This window comes from Gadus chalcogrammus, chromosome 2 (assembly GCF_026213295.1).
Source record: "Gadus chalcogrammus isolate NIFS_2021 chromosome 2, NIFS_Gcha_1.0, whole genome shotgun sequence".
NCBI classification, from domain to species: domain Eukaryota; kingdom Metazoa; phylum Chordata; class Actinopteri; order Gadiformes; family Gadidae; genus Gadus; species Gadus chalcogrammus.
In genome coordinates this window covers 22,217,487-22,244,985 of record NC_079413.1, presented here as the reverse complement: position 1 = coordinate 22,244,985, position 27,499 = coordinate 22,217,487, and the positions used below count along the sequence as shown (strand labels likewise).

At 45.0% G+C, this 27,499-nt stretch overlaps 3 protein-coding genes across 4 annotated transcripts; 2 read left to right on the top strand and 1 right to left on the bottom strand.

Annotated features, from left to right (window-relative positions):
• Positions 1 to 283: 283 nt before the first annotated feature.
• On the top strand, positions 284 to 10,152 carry nat15 (N-acetyltransferase 15 (GCN5-related, putative)). Of its 2 annotated transcripts, none has more exons than XM_056605020.1 (7): positions 284 to 585; positions 1,341 to 1,456; positions 2,265 to 2,394; positions 3,082 to 3,178; positions 6,255 to 6,489; positions 7,546 to 7,717; positions 8,132 to 10,152. In XM_056605020.1, the coding sequence occupies exons 2-6, from the start codon at positions 1,347 to 1,349 to the stop codon at positions 7,700 to 7,702; spliced, it is 729 nt and encodes a 242-aa protein (XP_056460995.1). In that variant the 5' UTR covers positions 284 to 585; positions 1,341 to 1,346; the 3' UTR covers positions 7,703 to 7,717; positions 8,132 to 10,152. The 2 variants fall into 2 exon arrangements, with proteins under 2 accessions (XP_056460995.1, XP_056460994.1); XM_056605019.1 differs by having other exon boundaries at positions 285 to 511.
• A 69-nt stretch (positions 10,153 to 10,221) lies between these two features.
• Positions 10,222 to 27,367, top strand: carhsp1 (calcium regulated heat stable protein 1). Its single transcript, XM_056605022.1, has 5 exons — positions 10,222 to 10,422; positions 21,692 to 21,825; positions 25,114 to 25,222; positions 26,414 to 26,536; positions 27,153 to 27,367. The coding sequence occupies exons 2-5, from the start codon at positions 21,723 to 21,725 to the stop codon at positions 27,313 to 27,315; spliced, it is 498 nt and encodes a 165-aa protein (XP_056460997.1). The 5' UTR covers positions 10,222 to 10,422; positions 21,692 to 21,722; the 3' UTR covers positions 27,316 to 27,367.
• On the bottom strand, positions 11,365 to 12,340 carry LOC130399943 (uncharacterized). The gene is made up of 3 exons (XM_056605021.1): positions 12,234 to 12,340; positions 12,093 to 12,148; positions 11,365 to 11,983 (listed from the first exon to the last, which is right to left on the bottom strand). The coding sequence occupies exons 1-3, from the start codon at positions 12,260 to 12,262 to the stop codon at positions 11,424 to 11,426; spliced, it is 645 nt and encodes a 214-aa protein (XP_056460996.1). The 5' UTR covers positions 12,263 to 12,340; the 3' UTR covers positions 11,365 to 11,423.
• Positions 27,368 to 27,499: the final 132 nt, after the last annotated feature.

The window sequence follows — 27,499 nt, the reverse complement described above, 5'->3', positions numbered from 1 at the left end:
ACCTTTGTAATGGATTTTTTTTTTTGTATTTGCAAAGCAAATATAAACTTCCGGTTTGCTCCACAAAAACACGTCAGCCTAGTCCTTCCAAAAGAAGTAGAAATATATCATTCCTGAGTCACTACACAATCATCGTTTTTATTGAAAGAAAATTATCAGTTGCATAAAATAACACATAGCAGCTAAAATTACATATACATTGAATTCAATGCATTCCTCCGCCACCAGGGGGCGGGAAAGCGATCCGAGAGAAGTCCTCCAGCGTCACCGTCGTGACGTTACCGGAAGAGATCCGTAGGAAACCGGAAGATAACAGCGAGCTGTCAAAAAGCAGAAACACAGACATAGCGTAGCTTTTTCTTTTTTAAAATATTTAACAGTAATGACTTTGCTTTGAAAGCAGACAGAAAACTAACGTGTTTACCATGGTTCTCAGAGAATTTTAAGTCGTTTGAAAGACAAAAGAGATAGCGAGTCCCCGACGTTTCTCTGGTTGGAGTGCTGAAACAAGGTAGCTACCGCCACTAGCCTGGAGCTACAGTCCTCTACACCGGAGCTGTCCTCCAGAGCAGCACTAGCCTGGAGGTACAGTCCTCCACACTGGAGCTGTCTTCCGGGAAGCACTAGCCTGGAGGTACAGTCCTCCATACTGGAGCTGTCCTCCGAAATGCACTGGCATGGAGGTACAGTCCTCCAGACTGGAGCTGTCCTCCGACCAGCACTAGCCTGGAGGTCCAGCTATACCTCCGAGCAGCCATAGCCTGGAGGTCCAGCTATACCTCCGAGCAGCAATAGCCTGGAGGTCCAGCCGTACCCCTGAGCAGCACTAGCCTGGACGTCCCGCTGTACCTCTGAGCCCACCCCACCAGGAATGGGTGTCAGGCACTGGGTTCTGACAAAGCATTGCACATGACCTCATGCTAAATTATTACAATGGTATATCATTGTGTTTACAAAACTAGCAAAACTTTTGAACCAAGCAGTTGCTTGGTTCATCAGCAACATCGACAGATCGGACGTTATCAAACGTCAGCGTTTACATTTTATAACTTTTTCAATGTTTTTGACACCATATTCACCTCACTGGATGTTTTGTTGGTTGTGCTCTTTTTAAAACACACTTTTGTCATGCATCGTATTAATGGTATTAATAATAATCGTATGTCCTTTTTATTCTTTCATAACTAGGATCACTTTTGCTGGAATTATGTCACATGTTGCATGTTTTTTTGTCAATGATGATGATGATGATGACGGCGCCTCCTCCTCCTCATCAGTGCAGGCTGCTTCTCACTTCCTGCACAGAACGTGTGTCTTGTGTTCTCCACTGATCCCCACAGGTGTGAATGACCGACGTCGTGTCGCCCACGGCCCTCAGCGAAGTCCAGCTCCGGCTCCTCTGCCACGATGACATAGAGAGCGTCAAGTTGCTCTGCGGCGATTGGTTCCCAATCGAGTCAGTAAACCCCATTTGTCGTGGCGTGTCTGTTGCTGCAGGTTTCAGCCAAACACCCCGACTATTGACACTGACACTCGCCACTACTCCTCCACAGTAGAAGTTTGTTGACAAATCTTAGATAAGGTCACAGGTCAAACCTTGCAGTTCACCTGAGGCTGCTAGTTTAAGGCCCGTCACTGTGGTCTCTGTTAAACGCCAGCTATCTTGAATCAGTGTTTCCCACAGAAATTTTGGAGACTATGGGGGGGGGGGGGAAGGGGGCTGGTATGGGCCGATTGTTGATTGTTGACGGGGTCGGGGGTATGGAGCGATTGTTGACCGGGGGGGGGGGTATGGAGCGATTGTTGACGGGGGGGGGGGGGGAGGGGGGTGAGGGGGGGGGGGGGGGGGTATGGAGCGATTGTTGACGGGGGGGGGGGGGGGTGGTATGGAGCGATTGTTGACGGGGGGGGGGGGGGGGGGGGGGGGTGTATGTCTTCAAACTTCGCCTGAGCAAAAAAAAAAAAAAAAAAAAATTTTTTTTTTTTTTAATAATAATAATAATTCATGTGCACGCAGAGACTATGGCGGCCGAAATTAGACTATGGCGGGCCGCCATAGTCTCGTCAATGTGTGGGAAACACTGCTTGAATGGTGAATAGAGTGATTACAGCTAGGTTGGCTGCCACACATGTGATTTACCAGGTCAAGTCTTAGTATGAGTTACTTTACATTATCAGTTAAGCAAGGCTGTGTATATGGTTATACAGCCCTATAAATGGTAACCCTCTGACCGACTAACCCTCTGCTGTTGTAACTTCGGCAGATACCCAGACTCATGGTACCAGGACATTACCTCCAACAAGAAGTTCTTCTCCCTAGCTGCCACCTTCAAAGGAGGCATCGTGGGAATGATAGTGGCCGAGATCAAAGGCCGGACGAAAGTACACAAAGAGGTAACGTATTCATCCAATTGAATCACAAAACGTGCTCTGTTTTACTCTGTTTGCATTGTTCAACGTCACTGTTGCTGCAAATGTCACTAAATAGATAGATAGATAGATAGATAGATAAATACTTTAATAATCCCAGAGGGAAATTATTTAATAAAAAAAATAAATAAAAAAAAATCAACAAATAGTTGTAGAAAATGTCCCAATAGGATGTTATATACAGTAAACATTATTTATCACTATTCATCGATCATTATTTGTCACCAGAAAGGTTATTAAACTCAGAAAACCCATCAGGATACATTTGTGATTCCGTTTTTTACTCTGCTGCTGCAACTACTGACTTATGCAAGGGAGGGAAACATAAGGCAGCAAAATGGTGACATTAAACTGAAGCGCTAGCATATGAGAATAAAGGACAGATGGGCCAGAGCTGAGGAAAGATAGAGTGGGTGGTCTCTAGAGTACAATAAATATAAAGTGTTTCATTTGTGACCAAATGATAATGGAAGCAGGATAGTTATACTGTTACTATGGGGATGTGACAAATATAATATTGGGAGGTGATGCATTCCCACACCACATCCTTCAAATGCACTACTGGCTGCATTTTAAAACGGTTTGAGGTGGTTAAGTGTTGCTGTCGACTGACTGCAGAAGTGTGTGTGTGTGTGTGCATGTTTTTGATAGGATGGAGACATCCTGGCTTCCAGTTTCCCTGTGGACACACAGGTGGCCTACATACTCAGCCTGGGGGTGGTCAAGGAGTTCAGGAAACACGGCATAGGTACTGTTCAAACACACACACACACACACACACACACACACACACACACACACACACACACACACACACACACACACACACACACACACACACACACACACACACACACACACAGCTGTTTCTCGATTTCTCTTTCCCTTTTCCTTGGTGGTTCATATCTATTAAATTACATTTGTTTAATTTATCGTGTTTCAAATAAATCCATGTCAAAGTGGATAAACCATACTTCAGTATTTCCAGGTGGCGCTAGTCATTAGTGAAGTAGTACATTTATTGTGTGAACAAATCCAGAAACATGGTCACATTGATTACATTGACAAGGTAAAAATAGTACTTGGCCTCTTATCTTATCTTAGCTGTCTTTGTTGTACACGGGCCATGGGTGAATCTAGTGAGTGTTGGTGCTTGACACTTGCTCTAGGAACATTCTTACTGTACTGACAGCGATATATTGTTGTCTTCTGACAAATGTTTTTTATGTAAGTCACTTTTGATAAAACCGTCTTCTAAATTCCCTAAATGTAAATGTAAATTTAGTAAGTATTTATTAGGTTATAGCCTGATGTCCTATCTAGCAACGTGGCACATTAGTATTACATTTGTTATTCGATATCTGATACATCGTTGGTTGTCAAGGTGACAGACCTCACATGAAACTCTGTTTGCCCACATCGAGTTTCATGTGGGCCCTCATGTAATGTATTAACATATAGAACTACGTAAGTGATTGCTATCTCTTAATGGTTTCCTCTGCTAGTTTGGTACACCAGCTCTGGCGAGAATCAAGTCCCCACGTTACTTTATCTTCAAATGAATTTAGTTGCTTCATATAGTGAGTGGCGTGATACTGAAAGCGTGATACATTCAAGTGACAAAAACAGTGCTGCTCTGTTTTTCCTGAATAACAAGATCATTATCAAACAGCTCAGAGAAAGTTTTTTTGTGGGAAAAGATTTCTGCGTCATTTATCTAGATAGTCGAGATTATTATCGTAGAATTCTCAGAAAGGTTTTAATGAAATAAAAGATCAACCCTTTTCTCTGATGAACGAGATACCTCAGAATCCTGCGAGATGCTCTCACCTTCATGCAGTTTATCGGCCTGCCCTCCAGCAGTTTTGTAGTAGAATGTGGTCAATATAGTAAGGCCAGGTCGACCCCTGTCCGTTCATATTCATGGTAACAGATACCATAAAGTATAATTGTGTGAAAATCGTCGTTCATGTCGATTTCTTTTGCCGAATGTTACGTCGTTTTAAATGTTCCTGTCACCAGGAATTGTGGGACAGCATGATCTCCTCATGGAAGAAACACTTGCATGAACGGATTTGTGGATAGATAATTTCGTATAAGCATTTTAAGAGCACTTCACGCACTCAAAGTCCTCAAAGACTGTTCTCCTACAGCCGTTTATATATATAAAACAAACGTTAATTTTGCATCCAGTTATTTGGGATGCTGTGTTGATGTATTACAGACGCTGAATCATAATATTGGTTTTATTTACTCTATCAAGCTCCTCCTCACCTTTTTGTTTTTTTTAAAGGTTGTTGATTCGGATTCTCACGAATGCACACACTGATTTACAAACACTTTAGTTTATTCCTGTTTTGCGTCCTTTAGGAAAATGTCCTGTACTTACAAGCGTTTATGAGTCTGAACCGGCACATTCGTGTGAAATGTACGTGCGCACAATAGAAAGATTAGAGAAAAATATGCAAACGTTCATTGTCGGATCTGCCCTTCTATTCAAATTAGGCCTCCCTTCTTCCCTGAGGTATCCTTTGTCTAATTTGGTTTGGAAGATGAGACTGTTTGCTGCTCCATTTTACACAGGATACGTGTTGTTTTTAGAGTTTTAATTCACCCCGTCAGCTGAATCCTGATATAACACTATCCCTGGCTGCTATCACATCTTAACTCGGAACACAACGCTATGACCTGATACATTACAGCTGCCTTCTCTACTCTGTTTTCTCTCTCTCTCATGCACACACACACACACACACACACACACACAAGACCTACGCGCACACACACACACACACACACACACACACACACACACACACACACACACACACACACACACACACACACACACACACACACACACACACACACACACACCACTACATACGCACAAAACATGCAGTATTTTGTTACATATGGGTACTGTTGCTTTGGAGGTTTTTTTAGAAACTCCAGTTGGTATTGTATTGCCCAGTGCAGTACGTCATAGCTTGGCCGTGAGTGCTGATAGCAAAACGCCATCGTTGGGCCGTGGCTATGCCCCACTCACTCACTCACTCCTTCTCGTAACCTTTCTGTGTCAACGTATGCTGCGCACCGAGTAATAGCCATGTGGACTCCCATGTATGATTAGACAAACGACTTGACCAATGCGGTTCTGTTATGAGCATCATTCTGTTCATTTCCCTTCAGGGTTGAGCCAGAAAGTATCCCAGTCAACAGGTCTTAATTGGGGGTGAACCATTAAGGCTCAGTCCTCATCGCTTGCTGCATTTCCTCCCCTCTATCTGTCATACCTTATCCATCTCACTGTATCAGAAAGCATTAAAAAAAAGATGCAAAAGAAAATCTTTAAAATAAAATAAATAATAAGTAGAGATGTCCGATATTATCGGCCCACCGATATTATCGGTCCGATATTAGCATAAAAATGTAATATCGGTCAATATCGGTATCGGATTTTTAAAAAAAAAAAAATAAATAAATAAAAAAAATAAACATGGCACTTTTCCCTTAAATTAAGTTGAAGTATTTTTCTTATTTTGCACAGACAATGTTAACATTTGGAAAGCCTTGTTGCATTCAAGAATGCATCCAGTGGGTCATCACAATAACATTAAGCATGTTGCGTTAATTCCACAACAGGAGATATGTAATGTTACCTAAATTAGGTTTGAGGAAAAATAACCCAAATATCGACATCGGTATCGGCTGATATCGGAATCGAAAATTTAGAGTTGGACAATATCGCATATCGGATATCGGCAAAAAAGCCAATATCGGACATCCCTAATAATAAGTCTTTGTTCCTCGGCCCGCCCCAGGCTCCCTGCTGCTGGACAGCTTGAAGGAGCACATCTCCACCACCGCCCTGGACCACTGCCAGGCGGTGTACCTGCACGTGCTCACCACCAACACCAACGCCATCCACTTCTACGAGAACCGCGACTTCCGGCAGCACCACTACCTGCCCTACTACTACTCCATCCGCGGCGTGCTGAAGGACGGCTTCACCTACGTCCTCTACATCAACGGCGGACACCCGCCCTGGACCATTTTATATCCTTCTGGTGGGACGGAGGGCCCGTGGGTTCTGGTGCCGGAGTCCTCCTGGGTTCAGAACCCCTTCTGGGCTCAGGGCTCGGTGAGGCTTAAAAAAAAAAAAAGTTTGGTTTCTGTTGGTTGTCAGTTGAGATCATGGGTAGGTAAGGAATTTATTTTTTTTATTTTATTATTTTTCAGCGGCAGCGAATGTTAGGTAGGTTGTTTTCATTTAAAAACGAGAAAGTTCGCTCATCCGTGTACAGAATGAAGAGGTGCTGAACCAAAACGTAATTATAGATGCATCAATTTTTTCTTTTTTTCTTTTTTTTTTTAAAGCTCATAAAATAATTTGGGTCACACATAAATTGACAGGGTCGGTCGGAAACCGGAACCAAACAAAAAAATGTTTTAGGCCTGATCATCCAGCTCCTGATGCTGACACCCAGACGGAGTTCTTGTCCTGCTGGGGCACAGCGATCCGGCCTTAGACCTGATTCACAGTCCTTTGTGTAGTGTGTCAATGGTGCTTTATCCCTTTCTTTTCACACAATCAGACAAAACAAACGGAAAGAAAAGCCTGTGCTTGCTCATCATTGAGCAAGCACAGATATTGCCGTATTATGAAGCAGGGGTAGATGATTAGTAGATGGAGTCAACGTACATGGGTTGGATTAACGTACGTTATATACGTACAAGTTATAAAGTATATATATTTGTGAACATTTGTACCATGTCAAAGGAAAGAAAGCTGGCTATGGTTTATTCATGAAAGCAAAGTGCGGACGCCCTTTCTAGGGTTTGCAAAATATAATTTAAAAAGATTGCATAACCCTTTAATGTAGCACTGAGATTCTCCATAGGAGAGACCTGAAATAGGTGCACGACTTTTGACCAGGGCTTTACATATCAGCCATTTGAGTTTGGCTTTTAGTTCTATACAAAATATTGACATCTAATGTGAGGGTTAGGTGTATATGTCAATGTACCTTGTGGTTGTACGGCCACATTGACCTGGGGTCCAATGGTCTATCTATGTGTCGAGGGTTGTTGGTTCCTTAACCTCCCCACCACTGACTACATCCACCACATCGGCTCCACCCTGGCCAGCCTGAGCCCGTGCTCCATCCCCCAGCGCCTCTACCGCCAGGCCCAGGCCCTGCTGCGCTCGCTGCTGCCCTGGTCCAACCTGGCCTCCAAGACGGGCATCCAGTACAGCCGCACCATGTGACCGCCGCCGCGCAGGGTGAGGCTCCGTTCACTCTGTTTACCCTAGCGACGGTCGTCAGGGTGCTAGGGAGAGAGGCCCACGGTAGAGGCCGCTGTCGCTGCGGGTTTGACTTCGATGCGCTCTTTGACGCCGTTCTGGTCTACTGAAGCCACACGATTCTTCCACTGCTTCGTCCTCCATTGAGTTTCTTGTTTTCAACTTATTACTAGTTTAGTGACGCACACAACGCAGACTTTACCCCAATGCCCTTTGTTTGGTATTCGTTTTTTGCAGTGTTCTCTGTATGTGTGTGTTCAGTGCAGGCGCCTCCCTATAAAAAGAAGCGTGTGTGTGTGTGTTTGTGTCGTTGCCCTAACCCCTCCTGTGATTGAATGGGTTGACTAACGATCACCTTCTTTTGTCTCCCCCCCCCCCCCACCTCGTTCTCAGGACAGCAGTCTCGTTCCAGGAGACCTCGTTGGGAGTCTTCCCTGGATACACACACCCTTCATCCCCATCATCATCACCACACCACACACACACACACACACACACTCACACTCACACTCACACTCACACTCACACTCACACTCAAGCTGAGAACCTGAGACTGGCAGGTTCAGCCCTGCCTTTCTTCCTGAGCGAACCTTCGACCTGTCCGTCACGTTCACCGGGAACGTGTATCTGATTTGTACATCACTTATTATTTGATATGTACATATATATATATTTATTCATCTAAATATATATAAATATATCATGTCTAAATGTATATATATTCTTTGCCATGAGGAGTCCGACTTTGCCCTCTGTTTGGGCTCCTTAAGTGTCTGCTGTGATTTGACAGCTGGGGTGTCGCTTCATTTCAAAGGGATCACAAGAAAGCTAGTGTGACGGAACGGCTCTTAAACACGGCCCTCGGACCGTGCACTGTCCTGGGAGTGGGCCCCGGACAAAGGCCACTAGACCAAGGGTCATCACGGCCCCTCTCACAGCAGGGCGACCATGTTGTGTCCGAGAGGGACATGCTCCCTCTTGAGAGGATCACCCTACTGGCGGTGTGTAGGTGGGGTATACGTTCCCAGGCACGCAGGTGCGCCCGGCCCATCGGAGCAACTACAATCGCCTTCCTCCCCTCGCCCTCGGCTGTGTTCAGTCCTCAAACCCTGAACCTAACGTACACAGAGCAAGCTTTTGTTATACAGTCATGATTGAGGCTTCTTCCCCCCCCCCACCCCCACCCAGGTTTAAGTTCAAGCCTTTTTAAAATCTTGCCTAAAAATGCCGCACAGGAAGCCTTTTTATTTATTCTTTTAGAGATAGTGACGGCAGGCCTATAGGCTGACGTGTGTGTGTGTGTTGGGCGCGTACATGTGTGCGTCGCGTGTGTGTTTGAATGCATGCGCCTGTGTACGTCGCGCGTGCGTGTGTTTGTATGCGCGTGAGTGCATGCGTGCGTGCCTGCGTGTGTGTGCGTACGTGTGTGCGTGCGTGCGTGTGTATGTGATCGGTCGCCGCTGTGCTGATCTGCCTGACCTACTCTCCTTCAGACCTACCGACTCGGCCTGACTCGCGACAGCTCTCCCGGCCGCGGACGGCCCGGGTCGACCCAGGGGACCCTGTGGTGGGGGAGCTGCTCTCGCTGGGACGCCCGACCCTCTGACGTTCTGGGCGCTAAGCTGGGCGCGGGAGTGGGAACACACCTCTCCCTAACCTCTTGTCCCCCACTGCTCTGTACGTTGTTCACTGCAGACAGGCCTAATGATGGGGGGCTCAGAGAGGTGCTTTGGGTTCAGAAGTGTTTTTATAAACCCTGTAAATAATAATGTTGATAGTAGATACTTTAAGATATATTAAGACTTTTTTTTTAGATATTGGTTTTCTTTTGACAACTTGTTTAGCGTCGAGCCCACAAATCCTTCATTTGGTCCGAGATGATAAAAGCGAAGTTTCTGTCACTGAAAGATATGTAGGGATTTTCATACGTTTTCTTTTTATTATGATGGATATGGTTGTTTGATGACACTGCACTCCCAAGAGAGGACCTCATTTTGTCTATATTTTATTGTGGACTATGTGAGCGATGAACAATGTGATACAAATAAATTATTCCAATATCAGAATTCTAGCTTTGATCTTCTCCATTATTGACACTTTATTTTGAATCACTTTGAACACTTTAGATTAATAATTCATCATCCATTAGTCCTATAGATGATTTGAGGAATAGATACCGCCCTCTGCTGTCTGTTTAAAATGCAATTTGCCATAACATGCTGTTAAAAAACGCTCCACTGATTGATGGTGTTCAGACTAAAAATGACGAGTTAATTGTTTAATCAATTAAGACTGCAATCATGCCGAGTAGCTGGGAAAGAAAATCTGTTGGATGACTTCCTTGTCCGACTTCATATAAGATAGTTGTATGACTTCATTGTCCGACATCATATGGTAGTGGTAGGACTACCTGGCCCGGATTCTTCGTAAAGGTTGCCCGGTGGAAAAACCCTTACGTCAACCAAGTAGTGGACCACGCCCATGAGGCTGTCCGCGTCAGCCAGACAGAGCCGAGTACGGTGTGATCGCCTCTGCTGCTACTCTTTTGATGCTGTTGTGGTGTCGTCATTTCAAGCACATATCAACACCGTAACAGACGAACTACTACAACAACTACTGACCGTTAAGGACTTAACCCCTCTTTTCCCCAAACGCGAAAATATAGCCCGCAAACTTCAGAAAAGGTGAGCGATGCGCTGTAAACCTAAACGCCTCTGCAGAAAATTGATTCACGAACCTTGTCCGAAAAGGTGCACATTTTTACGTGCATGTTGTGAATTGAATATTGCATTATATGATATGATTGACTGCATCAAACTAGAGTAGTTATATGTTTCTTCTAAACAACAGCTTTTATATACATTGTGTGTGTTTGTGTGTGCGCGTGTATCTTGAATGAGAGAATACAGAAAACATAGAAGCAACAGTGTGTCCCGCTCAAATCGTGCACTTTGGACTTTGTGTAGTGGGAAAACTGAGCTTTGTGTTCTTCTCCTTTCGAAACGCTGATTTCCTTGAGAGCGCACATTGCCCTCCTCCCATTCCGGGAGCGACCCCATGGGAACGCGCCACGACGTCGCTCGTGCCAATGGGGTCCGAAATGTGCGAATATGAATCTACATCCGAGATATTAAGGTTGCACCGTTAGAGACGATACAAAGACAAATTGTGAAAAGGTTTGCAGAGAAACACTGAGATTTCAGTTCCTTAAAAGATCAGATGCGTTATGGTCCTTTGGGAGGGTGTGTGACCTAAACCATGATATCCGTCTGAGTTGAAAACACGACACGTGTGAAGCGAAGGGTCTCACGTGACGTCATCCTAGTCTTTAAATTGAGAATTCACTGGTGTTTGGGTTACTAGGTTACACTATACATTGTGTTTAAGAAGTACCTCGTCTGTCTTGATGGAACTTCAAATTGCATGATTGAAACCATATAGGGTGTGGTTTAGCCAATAATACTCTCCATGCCAACTTTGAAATACATTTGGGCAGTGAACCATGCCTCGTTTATCTTTTGGCAGACACCAGATGTGTGATAGATGAAGCCCAGGATAATTTACTTTGTTAAGACATCAAAGCTTAACACATCTTTAGCAATCTGTATTAAAGCAAAGGAAACCGATTTAAAAATCAAAGATTTATTCACAGGCAGCCATTAGAAATGACAGCCATTGCAGTCGATCAGTAGCCGCCCTTCCCAGACTCTCCAGCAACTGGCCATCCTTTACCGTTGCCCATTCCATTTTTGGAGTCCGACATGTCAGCGGAGCCGACCGTCGGCTCTCCGGGGTTGTATCGGGTCAGGAAGAAGGCCTGTCTGCCTTGCTGGTAGCGGGACCTGGAACTGAAGTGGTAGACGGGTTCCAGGTCAGAGACGTCACTCAACACGGGCTCCTCCTCCTCAGTGCCCTCTTCAGGGGTCTCCTCGTCCATGGAGGTGTAATGCTTCTCAGGGTAGCCTTCAGGAACAGGGTAGTAAGCGTCATCACTACCGGAGTCCATACCGCCGTTCTTGGCCCAGCCAGAGTCTCCAGCATCCATGTAGGAGCCATCGTTTGAGTGGAGCCCGCCGTCAGAGTTTGAGTCGCCTTTGTGCTGGGAGCAGGTTGAAGGCGCTTCCACATTGTAGTGTTGCGGTGCTGGGCCATAGGCATAAGCAGAGGCGTCTTGACCAACAGGATAAGCAGAGCCAGGACTGCGGTAGTCACTCCATGCTGGGGAAGGATTGTCTGAGCCAAAACCTAAAAAGGGAGACAACATTAACCCACTAATGAAGCTTTTACCTATACTGCCCATTGCTTCGCAACAGGTCACTTGAGAAAAAGTCAACAAAAGCAAGTAAAGTTGTACCTTTATCCACTGGTAGTGACATTACACACCCAAAGAGAAACAACATCCAAGTTGACCTGAGAACAAGAGTAACTTGTAAGTCAGATGGTTTCCTAATGAAGTTCAGTTTCTATACATTCAAGTTTCAATAGAAGACATTACCTCAAAGAGATGGCACAAGGACTATCCATGTTGTTTCGTTTGCCGGTGTTGCTGCGTTTTGCTCTACAAACAGATTGTCAAGGCTCTGCAAAGTGATATCTCCCAGAAACAACAGCGGTTCCTTTAAAGGGTGGTTCAATCAGGTTCAATGATTACTAATGCACCACACCTGTTGAGCTTCATCAGCTAACTCCCTCAGCAGCCACCTTGACTACTAGCAATCATTATTAGCTTCTTTAGCCCTCTCTGATCCATTGTGTACAATAACATGTATTAGGTAGGCACTGCTATTATGAACAGGCAAGGGTAGGACACCTAGCCCAAGGATACCTACAGCCTGGTATACTGCTTACATTGAGGGGCATAGCCCTGAACCTTTTCTGCTGGGGCACAAGTATCAACCTTAAGTGTGTCCTTTTCCTTGATACATTTGTTGTTCCTGTCGGGGACATGACTTGGGTCTTCTGTTAGGGGATTAAAGACCAACTGTTACCTGAGTATTTACCTGAAATGAGCTAAAGGCCATTATGCCTGATCTCTCAGAACATGCTGTCAATATCCAGTCGGAAAGACCTCTCTGCATGAAACTGAAGGATTTCATTTCTCATTTAAAATGCAAGCCATTTGTTGAAATGTCAGTTCCTGTACGCTAGTGTATGAGGCCTATTGTCCTGCGTTGGTGTTGTCTCTGTAACCGCAATGTGAGCGTATGATTGGAGCGTGAAACCCTGAGTGATTCTGCTTTCTTGGCAAGAAGGTCACTCCTGGGAAAGGGATTTTAATCTCGATTAGTCTCATCTGGTTGGATAAAGGTTATGAGGCACTTTAACATGTGCGACTCAAAGCTTTCAACAGGTTAAATTGCTTTCAGTTTGTGTGTGTGTGTGTGTGCGCCTGTGCTGTGTGTGTGTGTGTGTGTGTGTGTGTGTGTGTGTGTGTGTGTGTGTGTGTGTGTGTGTGTGTGTGACAGCATAGTGTAACACAGCTATCACATCTCAGGTAGACCCATGTCGTATGTCATCATAACTTCAAATTGAGCAGTGTTGTGCTCACAACAGTAACGTATCGATCACACACACACACACACACACACACACACACACAAACACACACACACACACACACACACACACACACACACACATCACACACATTCCCCTCTGTGGGCCAACAGTAATCGCACAGCAGCAGTTTTATTGGTGCTATCTGATAGGCCGGCTGGCTGTGGAGGCCCTGGGATGTTGTTGTGCAATACGAGCTGGTTAGCGTCCCCAGTGACTGCCGGCTCCAGGCAATAAGGCAGTCAGAGTGGGGGGGGGGGGGGGGGGGGGGCAGTCAAGCTGGAGGAGAAGGAGCAGGGGTGGGGGGAAGATAGCGGGTTCAAAGATAATGGGCCAGGGCCACGGTTAAGTGGTGAAATCCATCTCCGGTTATGGTTATGGACATTCAAAGTAACGACGGGTGAAACCGATTTCCCGTGCCGAAATCTGCAGAGAGAGGTGATCAATGTTGGGGTCAGAGCGAATGTAATCGTAACGCTGATTGTGATTCACCCGTTATTCCAGCGCGGTTAGAGATAGAGAAGAGTTCGGAGGGAGGCGATTAAAGAAGGATGAAAATGGAACAAAACCGAAGATGGCAATTAATTTTGTTTCATTCAAGGAGATGAATAGCCATGGTTTTCAGAGATGTCAGAGAAATGGTGAAGTGGAGGGACCATTGTGTGGGTGTGTGTGTGTGTGTGTGTGTGTGTGTGTGTGTGTGTGTGTGTGTGTGTGTGTGTGTGTGTGTGTGTGTGTGTGAGACGTGGTCTTAAGGAGCAGGGCCCTCTTATCTGAGTGTTTTCATATGCAACAGGAGCCATGGTGGAATGTAGGATGTGTGTGAGACTGCCCGAGCTGCACTCTGCATTACTCGGGAAATGGGATATTTTTCGCCTTATCTGACCACTTTCATTTTTGTAATTTGTTTATTTGACATGTCTCGAAAAAGACAAATGATTAACCATTATATTTGCTGTGTATATCGGGAAACTGTGTGTGATATTGTAATTCCAGTTTTCCCCCCAGCACTTTTCTCAATTATCATTATTATTTTATTTTTTATTGTTTCTTGTCCAAGGATGTCTGAGTTGTTCTATTTTTTTTGTTAAGGCGGCCGCCTGAACAACAATAAGGCCCCGCCTTGACTACCAATGAATAAAAAAAAATGTTCTCTTTTTTAATTTATTATTATTATTAATTATTATGCATTAACAAAGTACACAACTCCCGTAGGGAATGGAAACATACTTCAATCAGGTACAAAAAATAAAGATAAATAATACATCGGTGATACTGTTCAAAACAATTAGTCGTTTGAACTGAAACCCTCACCGAAGAGACCGCAGGGCCACGAGACAACCCCCCCCCCGCTCTTTGACCGCATTGACAAGACATTTTCTGGGGGAAACACTGAATTCACCAATTTATTTTCTGTATCAGAGAGGGAGAGAGTGCTTTGATTAGGATGATTCTAGGTCTGACAATTGACACCATGGAAACCCACCACAGCAGAATATCAGCTTATCGTTTGGTGTTCCCCTCACCCTAAGCTCCCTGGTTGCTGTTGACGATTAGTAAATCAAACCATTTCAATGCACAATTGAAGTTCCTTCTTGTTGTTGTCGACCTTCAGTTCATCAGGATTAGAAGATCTTCATCCAGTATGATCATCTATGATCACCGTGTATCAACGTTTGTTATGTGATGGATATCAGGTGTGCACTAAATCTGAATCAAATTCTGTACACTCAGTTTCTAAACTAAAGTTTGAAGAAGCGTGAAGGCTGTGCGGTTATTTGGCTAATTTCCGAAAAACAGATCATTAAACGCACATTAAGGGAGCAATAGAGTCCATGACAATACTGACCAAAATCACCTACAGCACTGGTTCAAATGCTGTCTAATCCCAGGCTTCCCTCCATCCACCTCGATTCTTCAACCTGCTGCAGAGGGACTAAACCAACACATACAACCGCAGAGATCATGTTTGGTAATAAATCTCTGCTGTTACACTGCAGGCTACTATTATGAGGCGTCAAATTACACTGTGTTAGAATATGGCATGAGCAATCTTCCACTGAACTCGCGGGTGTCGAGCAGGTGAGGTTGGGAGACTGGGTCTCAGGGCATGCCGGCATCGGCAGGTCTAGATGTGTCTCTGCCCTCCTCTCACCTGCTTCGTCTCTGACCGCTGGACCTGGTTTCATAGATAGACACTTTATTGATCCCTTGGGATCAATAAATATCATATCAATATCATGGTAAAGCGTGGCAGGAATGCACAGAAAGAGGATGATCTTTATCCATTCATCTACACGAATTGTTCATAGATGAAAACTACGCAGAAAAATCGCTCGGAAAAAGTGCAGCAGGTTTTTATAAAAATAATAGTCACTTTTTCTCCCTCCTTAATATTGGGTAAAGTGCTATTGGTGCAAATGCAAATTGAGCCTTTAACTGATCTTCGGTGAGAAATATGACCTCTTATGGCATAAAACTTATCTCTTGTCTCAGGATAGATTGGGTGGGGGATGCTTTGTATGTGGCTCCAATAAACAGTGTCAACAGAGACAAGCCTCTATCATTGCCTTTTTATTTTCTTTCTCTCTCCCTCTCTCTCTCTCGTCCTCTCTCTCTCTCTCTCTCTCTCTCTCTCTCTCTCTCTCTCTCTCTCTCTCTCTCTCTCTCTCTCTTCCCCTCCCTCCCTTTTCCTTACAAAAGAATGCTTTCCGCGGCATCACACAAGCACAATAAAACCTGCTGTCTCTTTAGCTTGCTGGCCTGCCTCTGTGATGCAAAGTTATCCAAAATGGGTCAGCCCTCCGAAAACAAGGTCAAAATCTGCCCGCTCACACACAGTAGAAACCACCGGTTTCCTGTGCGTATAGTGTTTGGTTCAGACATTGGTACCTGCTTGTGCTGTTTCACCATGAATACAAACTCCACCAGCCCTCATGAGACTAAAGTTTAGCTGCATTCCCGATTAGCTTTCGTGTGAAAGTGCCGCTAAAGCCCTGGTTTCAATCTATTGGAATCATTAGTGGTAACAAGATTCCCTGTTTCTCCCGCAATGGGTGTACTAAAGCTTCTGTTTGAATGTCGCCATGATAAGTCATTTATCTAGAGCCGTGTTTGTGTCTCCCTCTAATAGAGTGTATTACATTAGGAACTATCCACAAACCCCGGCCTTTCATGTCAACCTTCAATAACAATGGTGGATCTTGTCATCTCATTTGTTCATATCTTTGGATAATAAAACCGAAAATGTGTATATTTTCCTTGATGACCACAATTCATCTTTAGCCATTGTGCTTTCCGTATTTTTAAATGCTCGAGGCTAGAATGAAAACATTTGAGTTAAAAGTTGATATTTGGTCTTGCGCAGGCCTGCAATGATGTCAGAGGTCATTGGCTCCTTTCCACAGCAAATATTGCAGGGAACAAATTGAAAACTTTGTGAGTTGCGGATACAATTTGTGAGTTGCGGTTCACAAATTGACATTTTATAGTCGAAAGGCCCTTTGAGTCTGAGTTCCCTCCCTAAAGTTGACTTTATCAAACAGTACAAAATAAAGAACAGTACAAGAGATGACAAAGGACATGTTCATTTGCACAACAGGAAGAGTTTTACAAGAATCCACTTATTTATTCATACGATTGACCTGAAAACCCAAAACGATGTAAAGCACTCACTGGGATAATTTCTGGCCATCTTTTGATGGTTATCTGCAACAAGGAACTATTAACTGAGTGTCTGATTTTGAATATGCCATGAGGCCACAAGGCTGGATACTGCTGAACGATCGCCCGGGCCCATTATACTGTACAGAATGTTGGCTCCTAATTGGTTCTTTGTCGTCTCTCGATGGAGCAGGGCTCAGATGCCACACTGATTGGCTAATGGCTCGTCCATTTCCGTCTGTTCAAAGAGAAAAAGCAACAGCACGGCAAAACAAGGACCTTTCAAAAGCCCCCTCGGCGATTCTCTCTAGCTGTTCTTCTCTCTCTGTCTCTCTCTCCTCTCTGTCTCTTCTCTCTCTAATCTCTCTCTCTCTCTCTTCTATCTACTATCTCTCTTCTCTCTCTCTCTCTCTTCTCTCATGTTCTCTGTCTCTGTCTTCTGTGTGTGCTTCTCTCTCTCTTCTCTCTCTCTCTCTCTACTCTCTCCTCCTCTCTCTCTCTCTCTCTCTGTCTCTCTGTCTCTCTGTCTCTCTCGCTCTCCTGCTCCCTCTCTCTCTTCCCTTCTCTCGCTGTCGCATCATTAATGGGAGAGCCATAGCCTGTTTTGATTTAGATCCCATGTTTCAGTTTTCTCAGTATGGCCTCTGATAAGAGGATGTGTTGTCATGGAAAGTGTCCTTCATTCGGACATTGGACTGGTCAGTGTGTGTTTTTTGTTGTTGTTGGACTGTGTCCGTTCAGCGTGTGTGATCATTGACTAAACCCTTGGATTGAAACGACCAGGGCTTTAAAGAGTTTCAAGACGTGGATTGGGCACACAAAAGACAAACAGAAGTCCATATTTGGTCTTTTGGTGTTCTTTGACAGGCTGGATGAGTCATAGCACTGCAAGGTGTGGGGTGTCATCCCCCTCCACGTCGCACAATCAATGCAATAACCCCCAGACCCGCGTCACAACACATTAGCAGTCGCTCTCGTCTTTGTCTCTTGCGCTCACTCGCCCGTTCGTTCGCATTAATCCAGAAAGGTGTCGGTGAGGTCAACACAGAGTGATTCGTTTGTTGTTGAAGCCCTCTCGAACACATGCCGCACGCTGTTTTATTCTTCTTTCCGGGTATTACAACATCGCAGCATCTCTGATCGTTTTGTGGATGGTTGAAACTAGAGATGTTCCTAATTCCTTCCTGATGCCGATCCCGACTCCTGAACTTGGGTATCGGCCAATACCGAGTATATACCGATACAGCATCTAGCATTGTAACTACTAACAGCACTTGTTCTTATTGAAAGGACAGCAGTATAGTTGCTAACTGTACATTTATAATCTATCATTCTATTAATGCAAATTTGTATTGTTGTTAGTTAAGCGTCCATGCAGCCATGTTTTTCCGACTTGGTAGCTTGAACTCACATAGGTCGTAAATGACTCGTTTCCCATTCTGACATTTCACCTCAGACCATTAACGAAAGCAGCGTAACGCCGCATTTTCCTCTGTAGTAAATGACCTGATTTTAGGCAGTTTTGGAGGAATTTCCGATAATAAATCTGTATCGGACCAACTGTAGTTGAAACCCCCGTTCTCTTTCACCGCCTCCGACCTTTTTAAACACAGCCGAGCGAATAACGTGGCTGCAGCCTGTAATTAACATGAAATCCTTCCTTCTATACCTGCTCAATCCCCGGCCCCTCCACCCACACACTCAAACACCCTCGCAAGCTCTCAGCCAGTACACACTCGTGCACATGCATAAACCCCCCCACACACACACACATTTTACTGCACACTTAAACGCACACAGGCACTTAAACCTGCATTAATTTGAAAGACCTATTCCATTGTCTTGTAGCGACATTTGAATTGAGTGCTATTTATTATCATTTAATGGTGCTGGCACACACTGCCAACATACTCCTGTCAACATCTGACGTTGGAATGTGGTGCCATAAAACACAACATGCAATGGAGAGGCTTCACCTGTGACCTGAACCGCCCAACAATGACATGTTACCACGACAATCGCTTGTTGTCCAGATGGTATCTTTACAGCTTTGTCAAAGTCCGACCCTTCTTTAAGAGGAAACTTTAAGAGAGAGAGGTCAGTTGAAGAATTGGTTTTGTTTGGCGTTTGGTTGGTTTTGTTTGGACGGCATTTGTTCCCTCCGTCGTGTTGAGGTGAAGTGAAGGCTCTGCGAGGATCAACACAAGAACCAAACGAAAACAGTTTGGTGTTCAGAAATGTGCCGGTGCGAAGGAGAACCAAGGCTTTCTGACCGGAATGGAAAGAGTATCTCAGGGGGCAGTTTCCTTGTTGGGGGGGGGGGGGGGGGCATCCTTCTTTACTGTTTCAGCTTAGTCATTGGATTCAGGACAGCGATATTTATGTTGAGGCACTGACTTGAAGAACAACTCATCATACCCAACATCCTCTCTGTCAGGCACACCGTTCTCTCTCCGATGGGGTGTGGTTGAGGGGAGAGGAGGTTTGTGGTCTCGACTCACTTCCTCAGACAGAGCTGCTCTCTAAGCCTTCAGGTGTGTGTGTGTGTGTGTGTGTGTGTGTGTGTGTGTGTGTGTGTGTGTGTGTGTGTGTGTGTGTGTGTGTGTGTGTGTGTGTGTGTGTGTGTGTGTGTGTGTGTGTGTGTGTGTGTGTGTGTGTGTTGAGCGTGTGTGTGCGGTCATGGGTGCATGCCTCAACCAGGATATAAAAACATTAACCTGTGCTACTTGTTTTTGATTTTACTTTGCTTTTGCACGGGAGACTCTATAGTTAAAGTGGGAACCATCCAAAGCAGAAGGGAGTCCTGATTGTCTTTGACTCCGCCCCCTGTGCTCAGCGGGGCTTTGTGTTGGTGACCATGTGACCGGCGTCGGCGTAGCTTCCTCTGCCATGCCCATCCGTCCTGTGGACTCACTGTCAGCTCCCCCTCACACACACTACTCCTGTGTGTGTGTGTGTGTGTGTGTGTGGTGTGTGTGTGTGTGTGTGTGTGTGTGTGTGTGTGTGTGTGTGTGTGTGTGTGTGTGTGTGTGTGTGTGTGTGTGTGTGTGTGGGGGGGGTCTTGGTCTGTGTGTCGCTGGTCTGGTATTTGCCGTTTCAGCAGATCTCTTGTCAGTCTGATGGACAGAGAGCAGAATGGAAAATTCCATGCTCAGGCAAAGGTTGTGTGTGTGTGTGTGTGTGTGTGTGTGTGTGTGTGTGTGTGTGTGTGTGTGTGTGTAAGTGTGTGTGTGTGTGTGTGTTAATCTGCATGCCTTATGGGACGAGACAGAGTATCAGAGAGATGAAAAGTGTCTGTTTTTACAAAATTAAACTAATAGATATATAAATATGGACAAAGAAGTATCCAGAATATACAAAAAATAAAAAAAAAGGTTATTCTATGAATTTCATGATATCGATTCTTGCACTTTTTGGGTTAGAACTCCATTGTTCCATGCACTTATTGAAAGTTATTGTAAGCTTTGGGAAAAAATGCATACAAAATAAATGGCCTATTAGGTCAAAGTATATGGTTGATTCTACTGATCCTTATCCCTCAATCTTACTGTACAACCGTATTGTTTACACTGACATGGTACGAAGAGAAGGGGGAGCACGCAGACTTCTCCCCCTTCCCACCCACAGCTAAAGCGCACATTTCTAAAGACCAAGCGGTGTGGTGTTTGCTGTGTGCACGACGGTGGAACGGTTGCAGGCGCGCTCTCCATTCATGGGTCTCTCAACTCCTCCAGAGAGGCCGACCCTGGCCGTGAGCGACTCGATCTGCGTGGGCTGCGCTCTCTCCTTACTGACGCCGTTTGGTATCTGTGGCTCGGCTCGTATCTCTGCCGAGGACGGGGGAGTGGGCTGAGTGGCTGCAGGATGAGACCCTGACCTGATGGCTTCAGGGAACCTATGATGCAATCGTCCTCGACGCAAAGATCAGCCTTAGGACTGCCCTCTCTCTAGCTCTCTCTCTCTCTCTCTCTCTCTCTCTCTCGCTCTCTCTCTCTCTCGCTCTCTCTAGCTCTCTCTCTCTCTAGCTCTCTCTCTCCCTCTCTAGCTCTCTCTCTCTCTCTCTCTCTCTCTCTCTCTCTCTCTCTCTCTCTCTAGCTCTCTCTCTCCCTCTCTCTAGCTCTCTCTCTCTCTAGCTCTCTCTCTCTCTCTCTCTCTCTCTCTCTCTCTCTCTCTCTCTCTCTCTCTCTCTCTCTCTCTCTCTCTCTCTCTCTCTCTCTCTCTCTCTCTCACTCTCTCTCTCTCTCTCTTTCTCTCTCTCTCTCCCTCAATCACGTTCCCTCATCATATCCGTAAGGGGGCTCTCTCTTTAGTGGGGAGCCGGGGCCAGCCCCCGTCTATACCCTGATTGGTGTTGCCATGGCGAGCACAGGATCCTGCGAATTTGCCTGCCAGGTCCCTAATAAGGAAGAATGGTTTAATTGACATTTGTATGTGGATATATGTGTGTGTGTGTGTGTGTGTGTGTGTGTGTGTGTGTGTGTGTGTGTGTGTGTGTGTGTGTGTGTGTGTGTGTGTGTGTGTGTGTGTGTGTGTGTGTGTGTGTGTGTGTGCGTGACTGTGTGTGTGTGTGTGTGTATGCATGTGTTTGTGTGTTCATTTGAAGATGACAAAGGCTACTTTGTGGAAGATATTGAACGCAAAGGGTGTAGATGTATTAACAGTCTAATCTAATCCTGTTCACCCCCCCCCCCCCCCCCCCCCCCCCCCCCCCCATTCCCTATGTGCTCCACCCAGGTGAAGCCCCCATCCTCCAGCTCCAACCACCATGTCCTCTGACGCCAAGAACATCCAGGGGTCACGACCCCTGACCCCTCCGCTTCGCCCGGCCCGACTCCCGGGGTCGTCTCCCGTCTCGCCCGTTTCACCGAGTACGTGGATTTAAAGTTCACGTGTCTGGTTCTCTACCCTCTCCCATCGGCGGGCTCCTTCTCCAAGGTTGACATGCTCACCCCATTTCTAGAGAGACCACCGCTGGAACACTGAAACGCAGTGTTTATCAGTAGTGGGGGGGGGGTTCAACAAGGTTTATGAAACTCAAAACAGTAATAGATACGTTTTGTGTTAAAGTTTAGTACTGTTTATGAGTTTATTAAACAGGGGACGGTGAGAGTTCAACCAGTGGGCTGGTTGAATTTTCTCACCAACTGTATCAGCAGCGCACCAGAGTTGGGGATAAAGATCATTTATGGGGGCGCCCTGGTCCCCCCATATATGTTGTCCTTTGCTGCATGTCCTCCCCCCTATCTCCCATACCATCCTGTCCACCTCACTCTATAATAAAAATAAATGTACAGACACAAGGGTGCGTTACACAATATGTTAATGGCAACATTCATGGTTACTTTAATTTGAAAATGTTGAAAGTCATAGATGACGTCATTGCACCTTATAAGGTTCAAACGGCTTCTGGAAAGCAAAAGGCACCCTGGAGAAAAGCTGCTTCTGTAACAGCACAGAATAAAGAATGCAGGAAGGTTGAACGCATCTGGCCTAAAACAAAACTTCATATTCACCATGATATCTATAAAGAGAGCCTCCGTGCCTACAATTTAGTCTGAAAAAGTGCTAGAGAAACATTTTTCTCCAATATCATTAAAACCAATACTAATAATGCAAAAACCCTGTTTGCAACTGTTGACGGACTGACCAAACCCCCAACACAAATTCCACCTGATCTCCATTCCACGCAGAAATGCAATGAGTTTGCAGCTTTTTATACTGATGAAACGCGGACGCGCCATCAATATCTCCACTTTAAACAGAAATGTTGGACTACCACCCTGTTCAGGCAGAAGTAACGTGGCAAGGATGCCATGCTTTAATGTTATAGACTCTAAAACTCTTGTGGAAACAGTGACACAACTAAAGCCATCCACCTGTTGCCTTGATACTTTACCTACCAACCTCTTTAAGAATGTTTTTGACTGCCTAGCAATAGACATATTGCAGATAGTTAACAACTCTCTCCAGTCAGGCAATTACCCAAAAGCCCTGAAAACTGCAGTTATTAAACCCCTCTTAAAAAAGCGGAGCCTAGAAGCCTCTATTAATAACAACTACACACCAATATCAAATCTACCCCTCATAAGTAAAATCATTGAGAAAGTTGTCCTCCAGCAACTTAATCACTTCCTGGCATCAACTGCTCAGTTGCTATGACACCTTCCAATCAGGATTTCGACCCCTGCACAGCACTGAGACCGCCCTTATTAAAGTTGTAAACGACATCCGTCTTAACACAGACTCAAAACCTCAATACTAATGCTACTAGACCTCAGTGCTGCATTCGACACTGTAGACCATACAATACTTTTAGACAGGTTAGAAAACTGGGTGGGGCTTTCAGGCACTGTCTTCAATTGGTTCAGGTCCTACCTTCAAAATAGGAACTACTTTGATTCCATTGGCGACTTTGTATCAGAATCAACCAACGTGACATGTGGAGTCCCACAAGGTTCGATCTTAGGACCCTCTTTATTCAACATCTACATGCTCCCACTAGGGCAAATCATGCAAAATAACAATATTGACTATCATTGTTAAGCTGATGACACGCAAATCTATGTATGTATCGCTATCATCAAATGATTATCGCCCCATAGATCTGCTGTGCCAGTGCATTGAGCAAGTGAAAGACTGGATGTGCCGAAATATCCTTCAACTAAATGAGGACAAAACCGAGATAATTGTATTTGGTGCTAAAACGGAAACGCTTAAAGTAACCCAACACCTTCACACTCTGTGCCTAAAAACCTCAATCAAAGCCAGAAATCTAGGGGTTATCATGGATTCTGACAGTCACATCAAATCAGTTACAAAATCTGCATATTATCACCTTAAAAATGTAGCAAGACTTACAGGGCTCATGTCCACCGAAGACTTACAAAAACTTGTACATGCCTTTATCACTACTAAGCTTGATTACTGCAATGGTCTCCTTACAGGTCTCCCAAAACAAACTCTGAGGAAGCTTCAGCTTGTTCAGACTGCTGCTACTAGAGTTCTAACAAAGACCAAAAAAATCTGAAAATCATTACATTGGCTTCCTGTAGGTCAGAGAATTGATCTTAAAATCATGCTGCTAACCTATAAATCCCTACATGGTTTAGACCCAAAATATTTAACTGCTATGCTTCCACTACATAAACCTTCTAGACCACTAAGATCTTTGAGACCAATCTGTTAATTATCCCCAGAGTAAACACGAAACATGGGAAAGCAGGATTTAGTCACTATGCAACCAATAGCTGGAATAAACTCCCCGACCGACCACCTTTAAAACAAGACTGAAGACTTTTATGTTTGCTTTAGCTTTTTGCTAAATCTTAAATACATTGCACTTTCTAATATGCTTTTTTAACTTTGCCTTTATTTTCTATTTTATTGCTAAAATGCCTTTTTAACTTTCCCTTTATTTTCTATTTTTACCAGAAAGATACATGATCTGATACCAGAGAGAAAGGATAAGGGTTTGAGACCCAAGTTCTGTCTGTTAGAGTCCTAGAATCTGGGTTGGAGTCCCAGAGAAAGGACCAAGTTCCTTTAGGTCGGGTTGGAGTCCCAGAGAAAGACCTGAGTTCTGTCTGGGTTAGAGTCCCGACGTCTGTCTGGGTTGGAGTCCCAGAATAAGGCCTTTGGTTCGTGGTTAGAGTCCTAGAATAGAAATTGACTAGAATCCTGGTTCGAGTCCCAGAGAAAGGACCAAGTTCCTTTAGATCGAGTCCCGAAGTGGGTACCAGATAGACTGTTGATCAGATCTTAAATACAGTGCGCTTTCTGAAATGCTGATCTATTTTACTAATTTCTTTGCATATGTTTTCTTTGACTTATCTATTATTTTATTTTATTGCATGACAATGTTTATATGCGAAGCACTTTGAGACTGCCTTGTCTATGAAAAGTGCTATATAAATAAAGTTGCCTTGCCTTGCCTGAAAACCCCCTGAGGCTAAAGGGACAATACATCTAGGCTAGCACTGTCTCATTATGTGTTTGCAAAAACCTGTTTCCCTCTCCCTCCCATCTCTTCTGGGTGGGCACCGGCTCCCCAAGGCCGTCCAGGTGCGTGGCGTTCTGTCGGCCCCCTCGCCGCCGGGGCTGCGCGTGGACGCGTGTGTGTGTTTCACATGATGTCATCGTGTGCGCGTCTCTTCCAGGCTCCCTGCGGCTCCCGGCGTGTAAACACAGAGACCGCTCCCCGTCCCCGATGAGGGGCTTCCTACTCCCCAGCCCCCTGCCCACGCGGAGGAACAGGACGTGCTCAACGTGAGGAGACGCACACAGAGACACGTGCCCAAACACACACAGAGACATGTACAAACACACACACAGAGACACACACGCATACACATATACATACACACACATATGCATACACACACACGTATACATACACACAAACGTATACATACACACACACATATACATACACACACACATATACATATAAACACACATATACATACACACAAACATATACATACACACAGACATATACATACACACACACGTATACATACAAACACACACACTCTATATAAGATTTGATTAGATGAGATAATCCTTTATTAGTCCCACCGTTGGGACATTTGTAGGGTTACAGCAGGAGAGAGGTTGCAAATAACAGATAACAGAGAGGTGCAAAATACAATAAGAAAATACAAAAGAATACAAATAATGTGTGGACGCTGTTGTACATGGTCCATTATATACATACACACACGCACACACACGCATCTCACACACACACACACACACACACACACATATACACACACACACACGCGCACAAACTCTTGCACGCACGCACACACACACACATACGAATTACATTATTACAAAAGTAAAACCCCTGTGACACTTCCCGGTAATTAGATAATCATACGAATGAATCACACCGAATAATAACGAATGACGCAGATGAGAACTCTCCTCTGGGTTTAAAGAGAGATTATTTATTTCAGATAAGTCTTGTTCAGTTCAAATTGGACGATGATTCACACATAGTTCCCCCTAGTGTCAAAATTATTTCCTTGTTATAAGGATTAAACTGCGATGAAAATCAAACATCAGTGATGTAATAATGTGAAATACTTTAGAAACAAGACTAATATGAAAGAAGCCTGTCCTTTTTTGACTAGCCATCGTGTTTTGCATGCGATTATTGTCAAACTAAACGCTCTTATCAGCACAGTGAGCTTCTGTCTGCGTGTCCCTGTGTCATTGTCCTTTGAATAGGAGCGTGACGGAAGGTTAGCTAGTCTTCTTATCTGTGTGTGTCTGTGTGTGCACAAAATAAAGAACAGTTACGATCACCTGTTCTGACTCTCTCTCTCTCTCTCTCTCTCTCTCTCTCTCTCTCTCTCTCTCTCTCTCTCTCTCTCTCTCTCTCTCTCCCTCTCCCTCTCCCTCTCCCTCTCCCCCTCCCTCTCTCTCCCTCTCTCTCGCCCCCTGCAGGAACGCCCGGGCGTCCGAGGGGCCGACGTTTAGCGGTGTGTGCAAGTGTTTCTCCCGCTCCAAAGGTCACGGCTTCATCACTCCGGCCGATGGCGGCAGCGACATATTCGTACACATTTCTGAGTGAGTGTGTGTAGGAGAGAAGGGGTTCAGGTCCAGCTCTATAGAATTATATGGTGGTGTTGAGAAGATTCCCGTGGAATACAAATGGTAGTTCACTGCTCCAGCCAGTAGGGGTAACATTACTAAAAACCTAATGAACACTTTCCCTGTTTTAGAGGCAGCTAGATAAAGTAAGCTAGCTATCCTTTCCAGAGATTTCCCTAACTGACTCAATAACATATAAACACAAAAACACATTGCTAGCAAATCTTGTTGTAACTGAGATATTCGTCTATGTCTTTTACGGTTTTGATAATGATTGGTTCATCATTATCTAAAGGCTTATACATTTATATTTTCTTAATGATTCGTTCATTTTTAGCTAAGGACTTTATTAAGGACGTTATTTAATAGTGTATAGTTTTTCGAACATAGGTGTAAGAATCTAGGGCTGTAGCTCTTTTATAGAACAACTTCAGTTCCGACATCGCTGCAACATAAACATTCATACGATGAAAAGCTCCACCATATCCATGTTCCTTTTTCTCCTTTAATGTTGATCGTAACCCTTTCTCTGGTCATCCTCCACCTCCCCCCCCCTCCCCTCCCTCACTCCCAACCCCCCCCCACCCTCCAGCATCGAGGGGGAGTACGTTCCTGCTGAGGGAGACCTGCTCAGCTACAAGGTGTGCTCCATCCCCCCCAAGCACGAGAAGGTTCAGGCAGTGGAGGTGAGCATCACCCAGCCCAAACCAGGGACCCCCCATGAGACCTGGGCGGGGGCCGTGGTCAGCAGCTGAAGACCAGCGCCCCCCCGGAGCGGAACAGGACGAAGAAGAGCGGAGGAGGAGGAGGAGGGGGGGGAGGAGGGGGAAGGATGATGGGGAGGAGGGGGAACAGGACGAAGAGGAGAGGAGGAGGAGGAGGGGGAGGGGGGAAGGATTATGGGGAGGAGGAGGAACAGGACGAAGAAGAGAGGAGGAG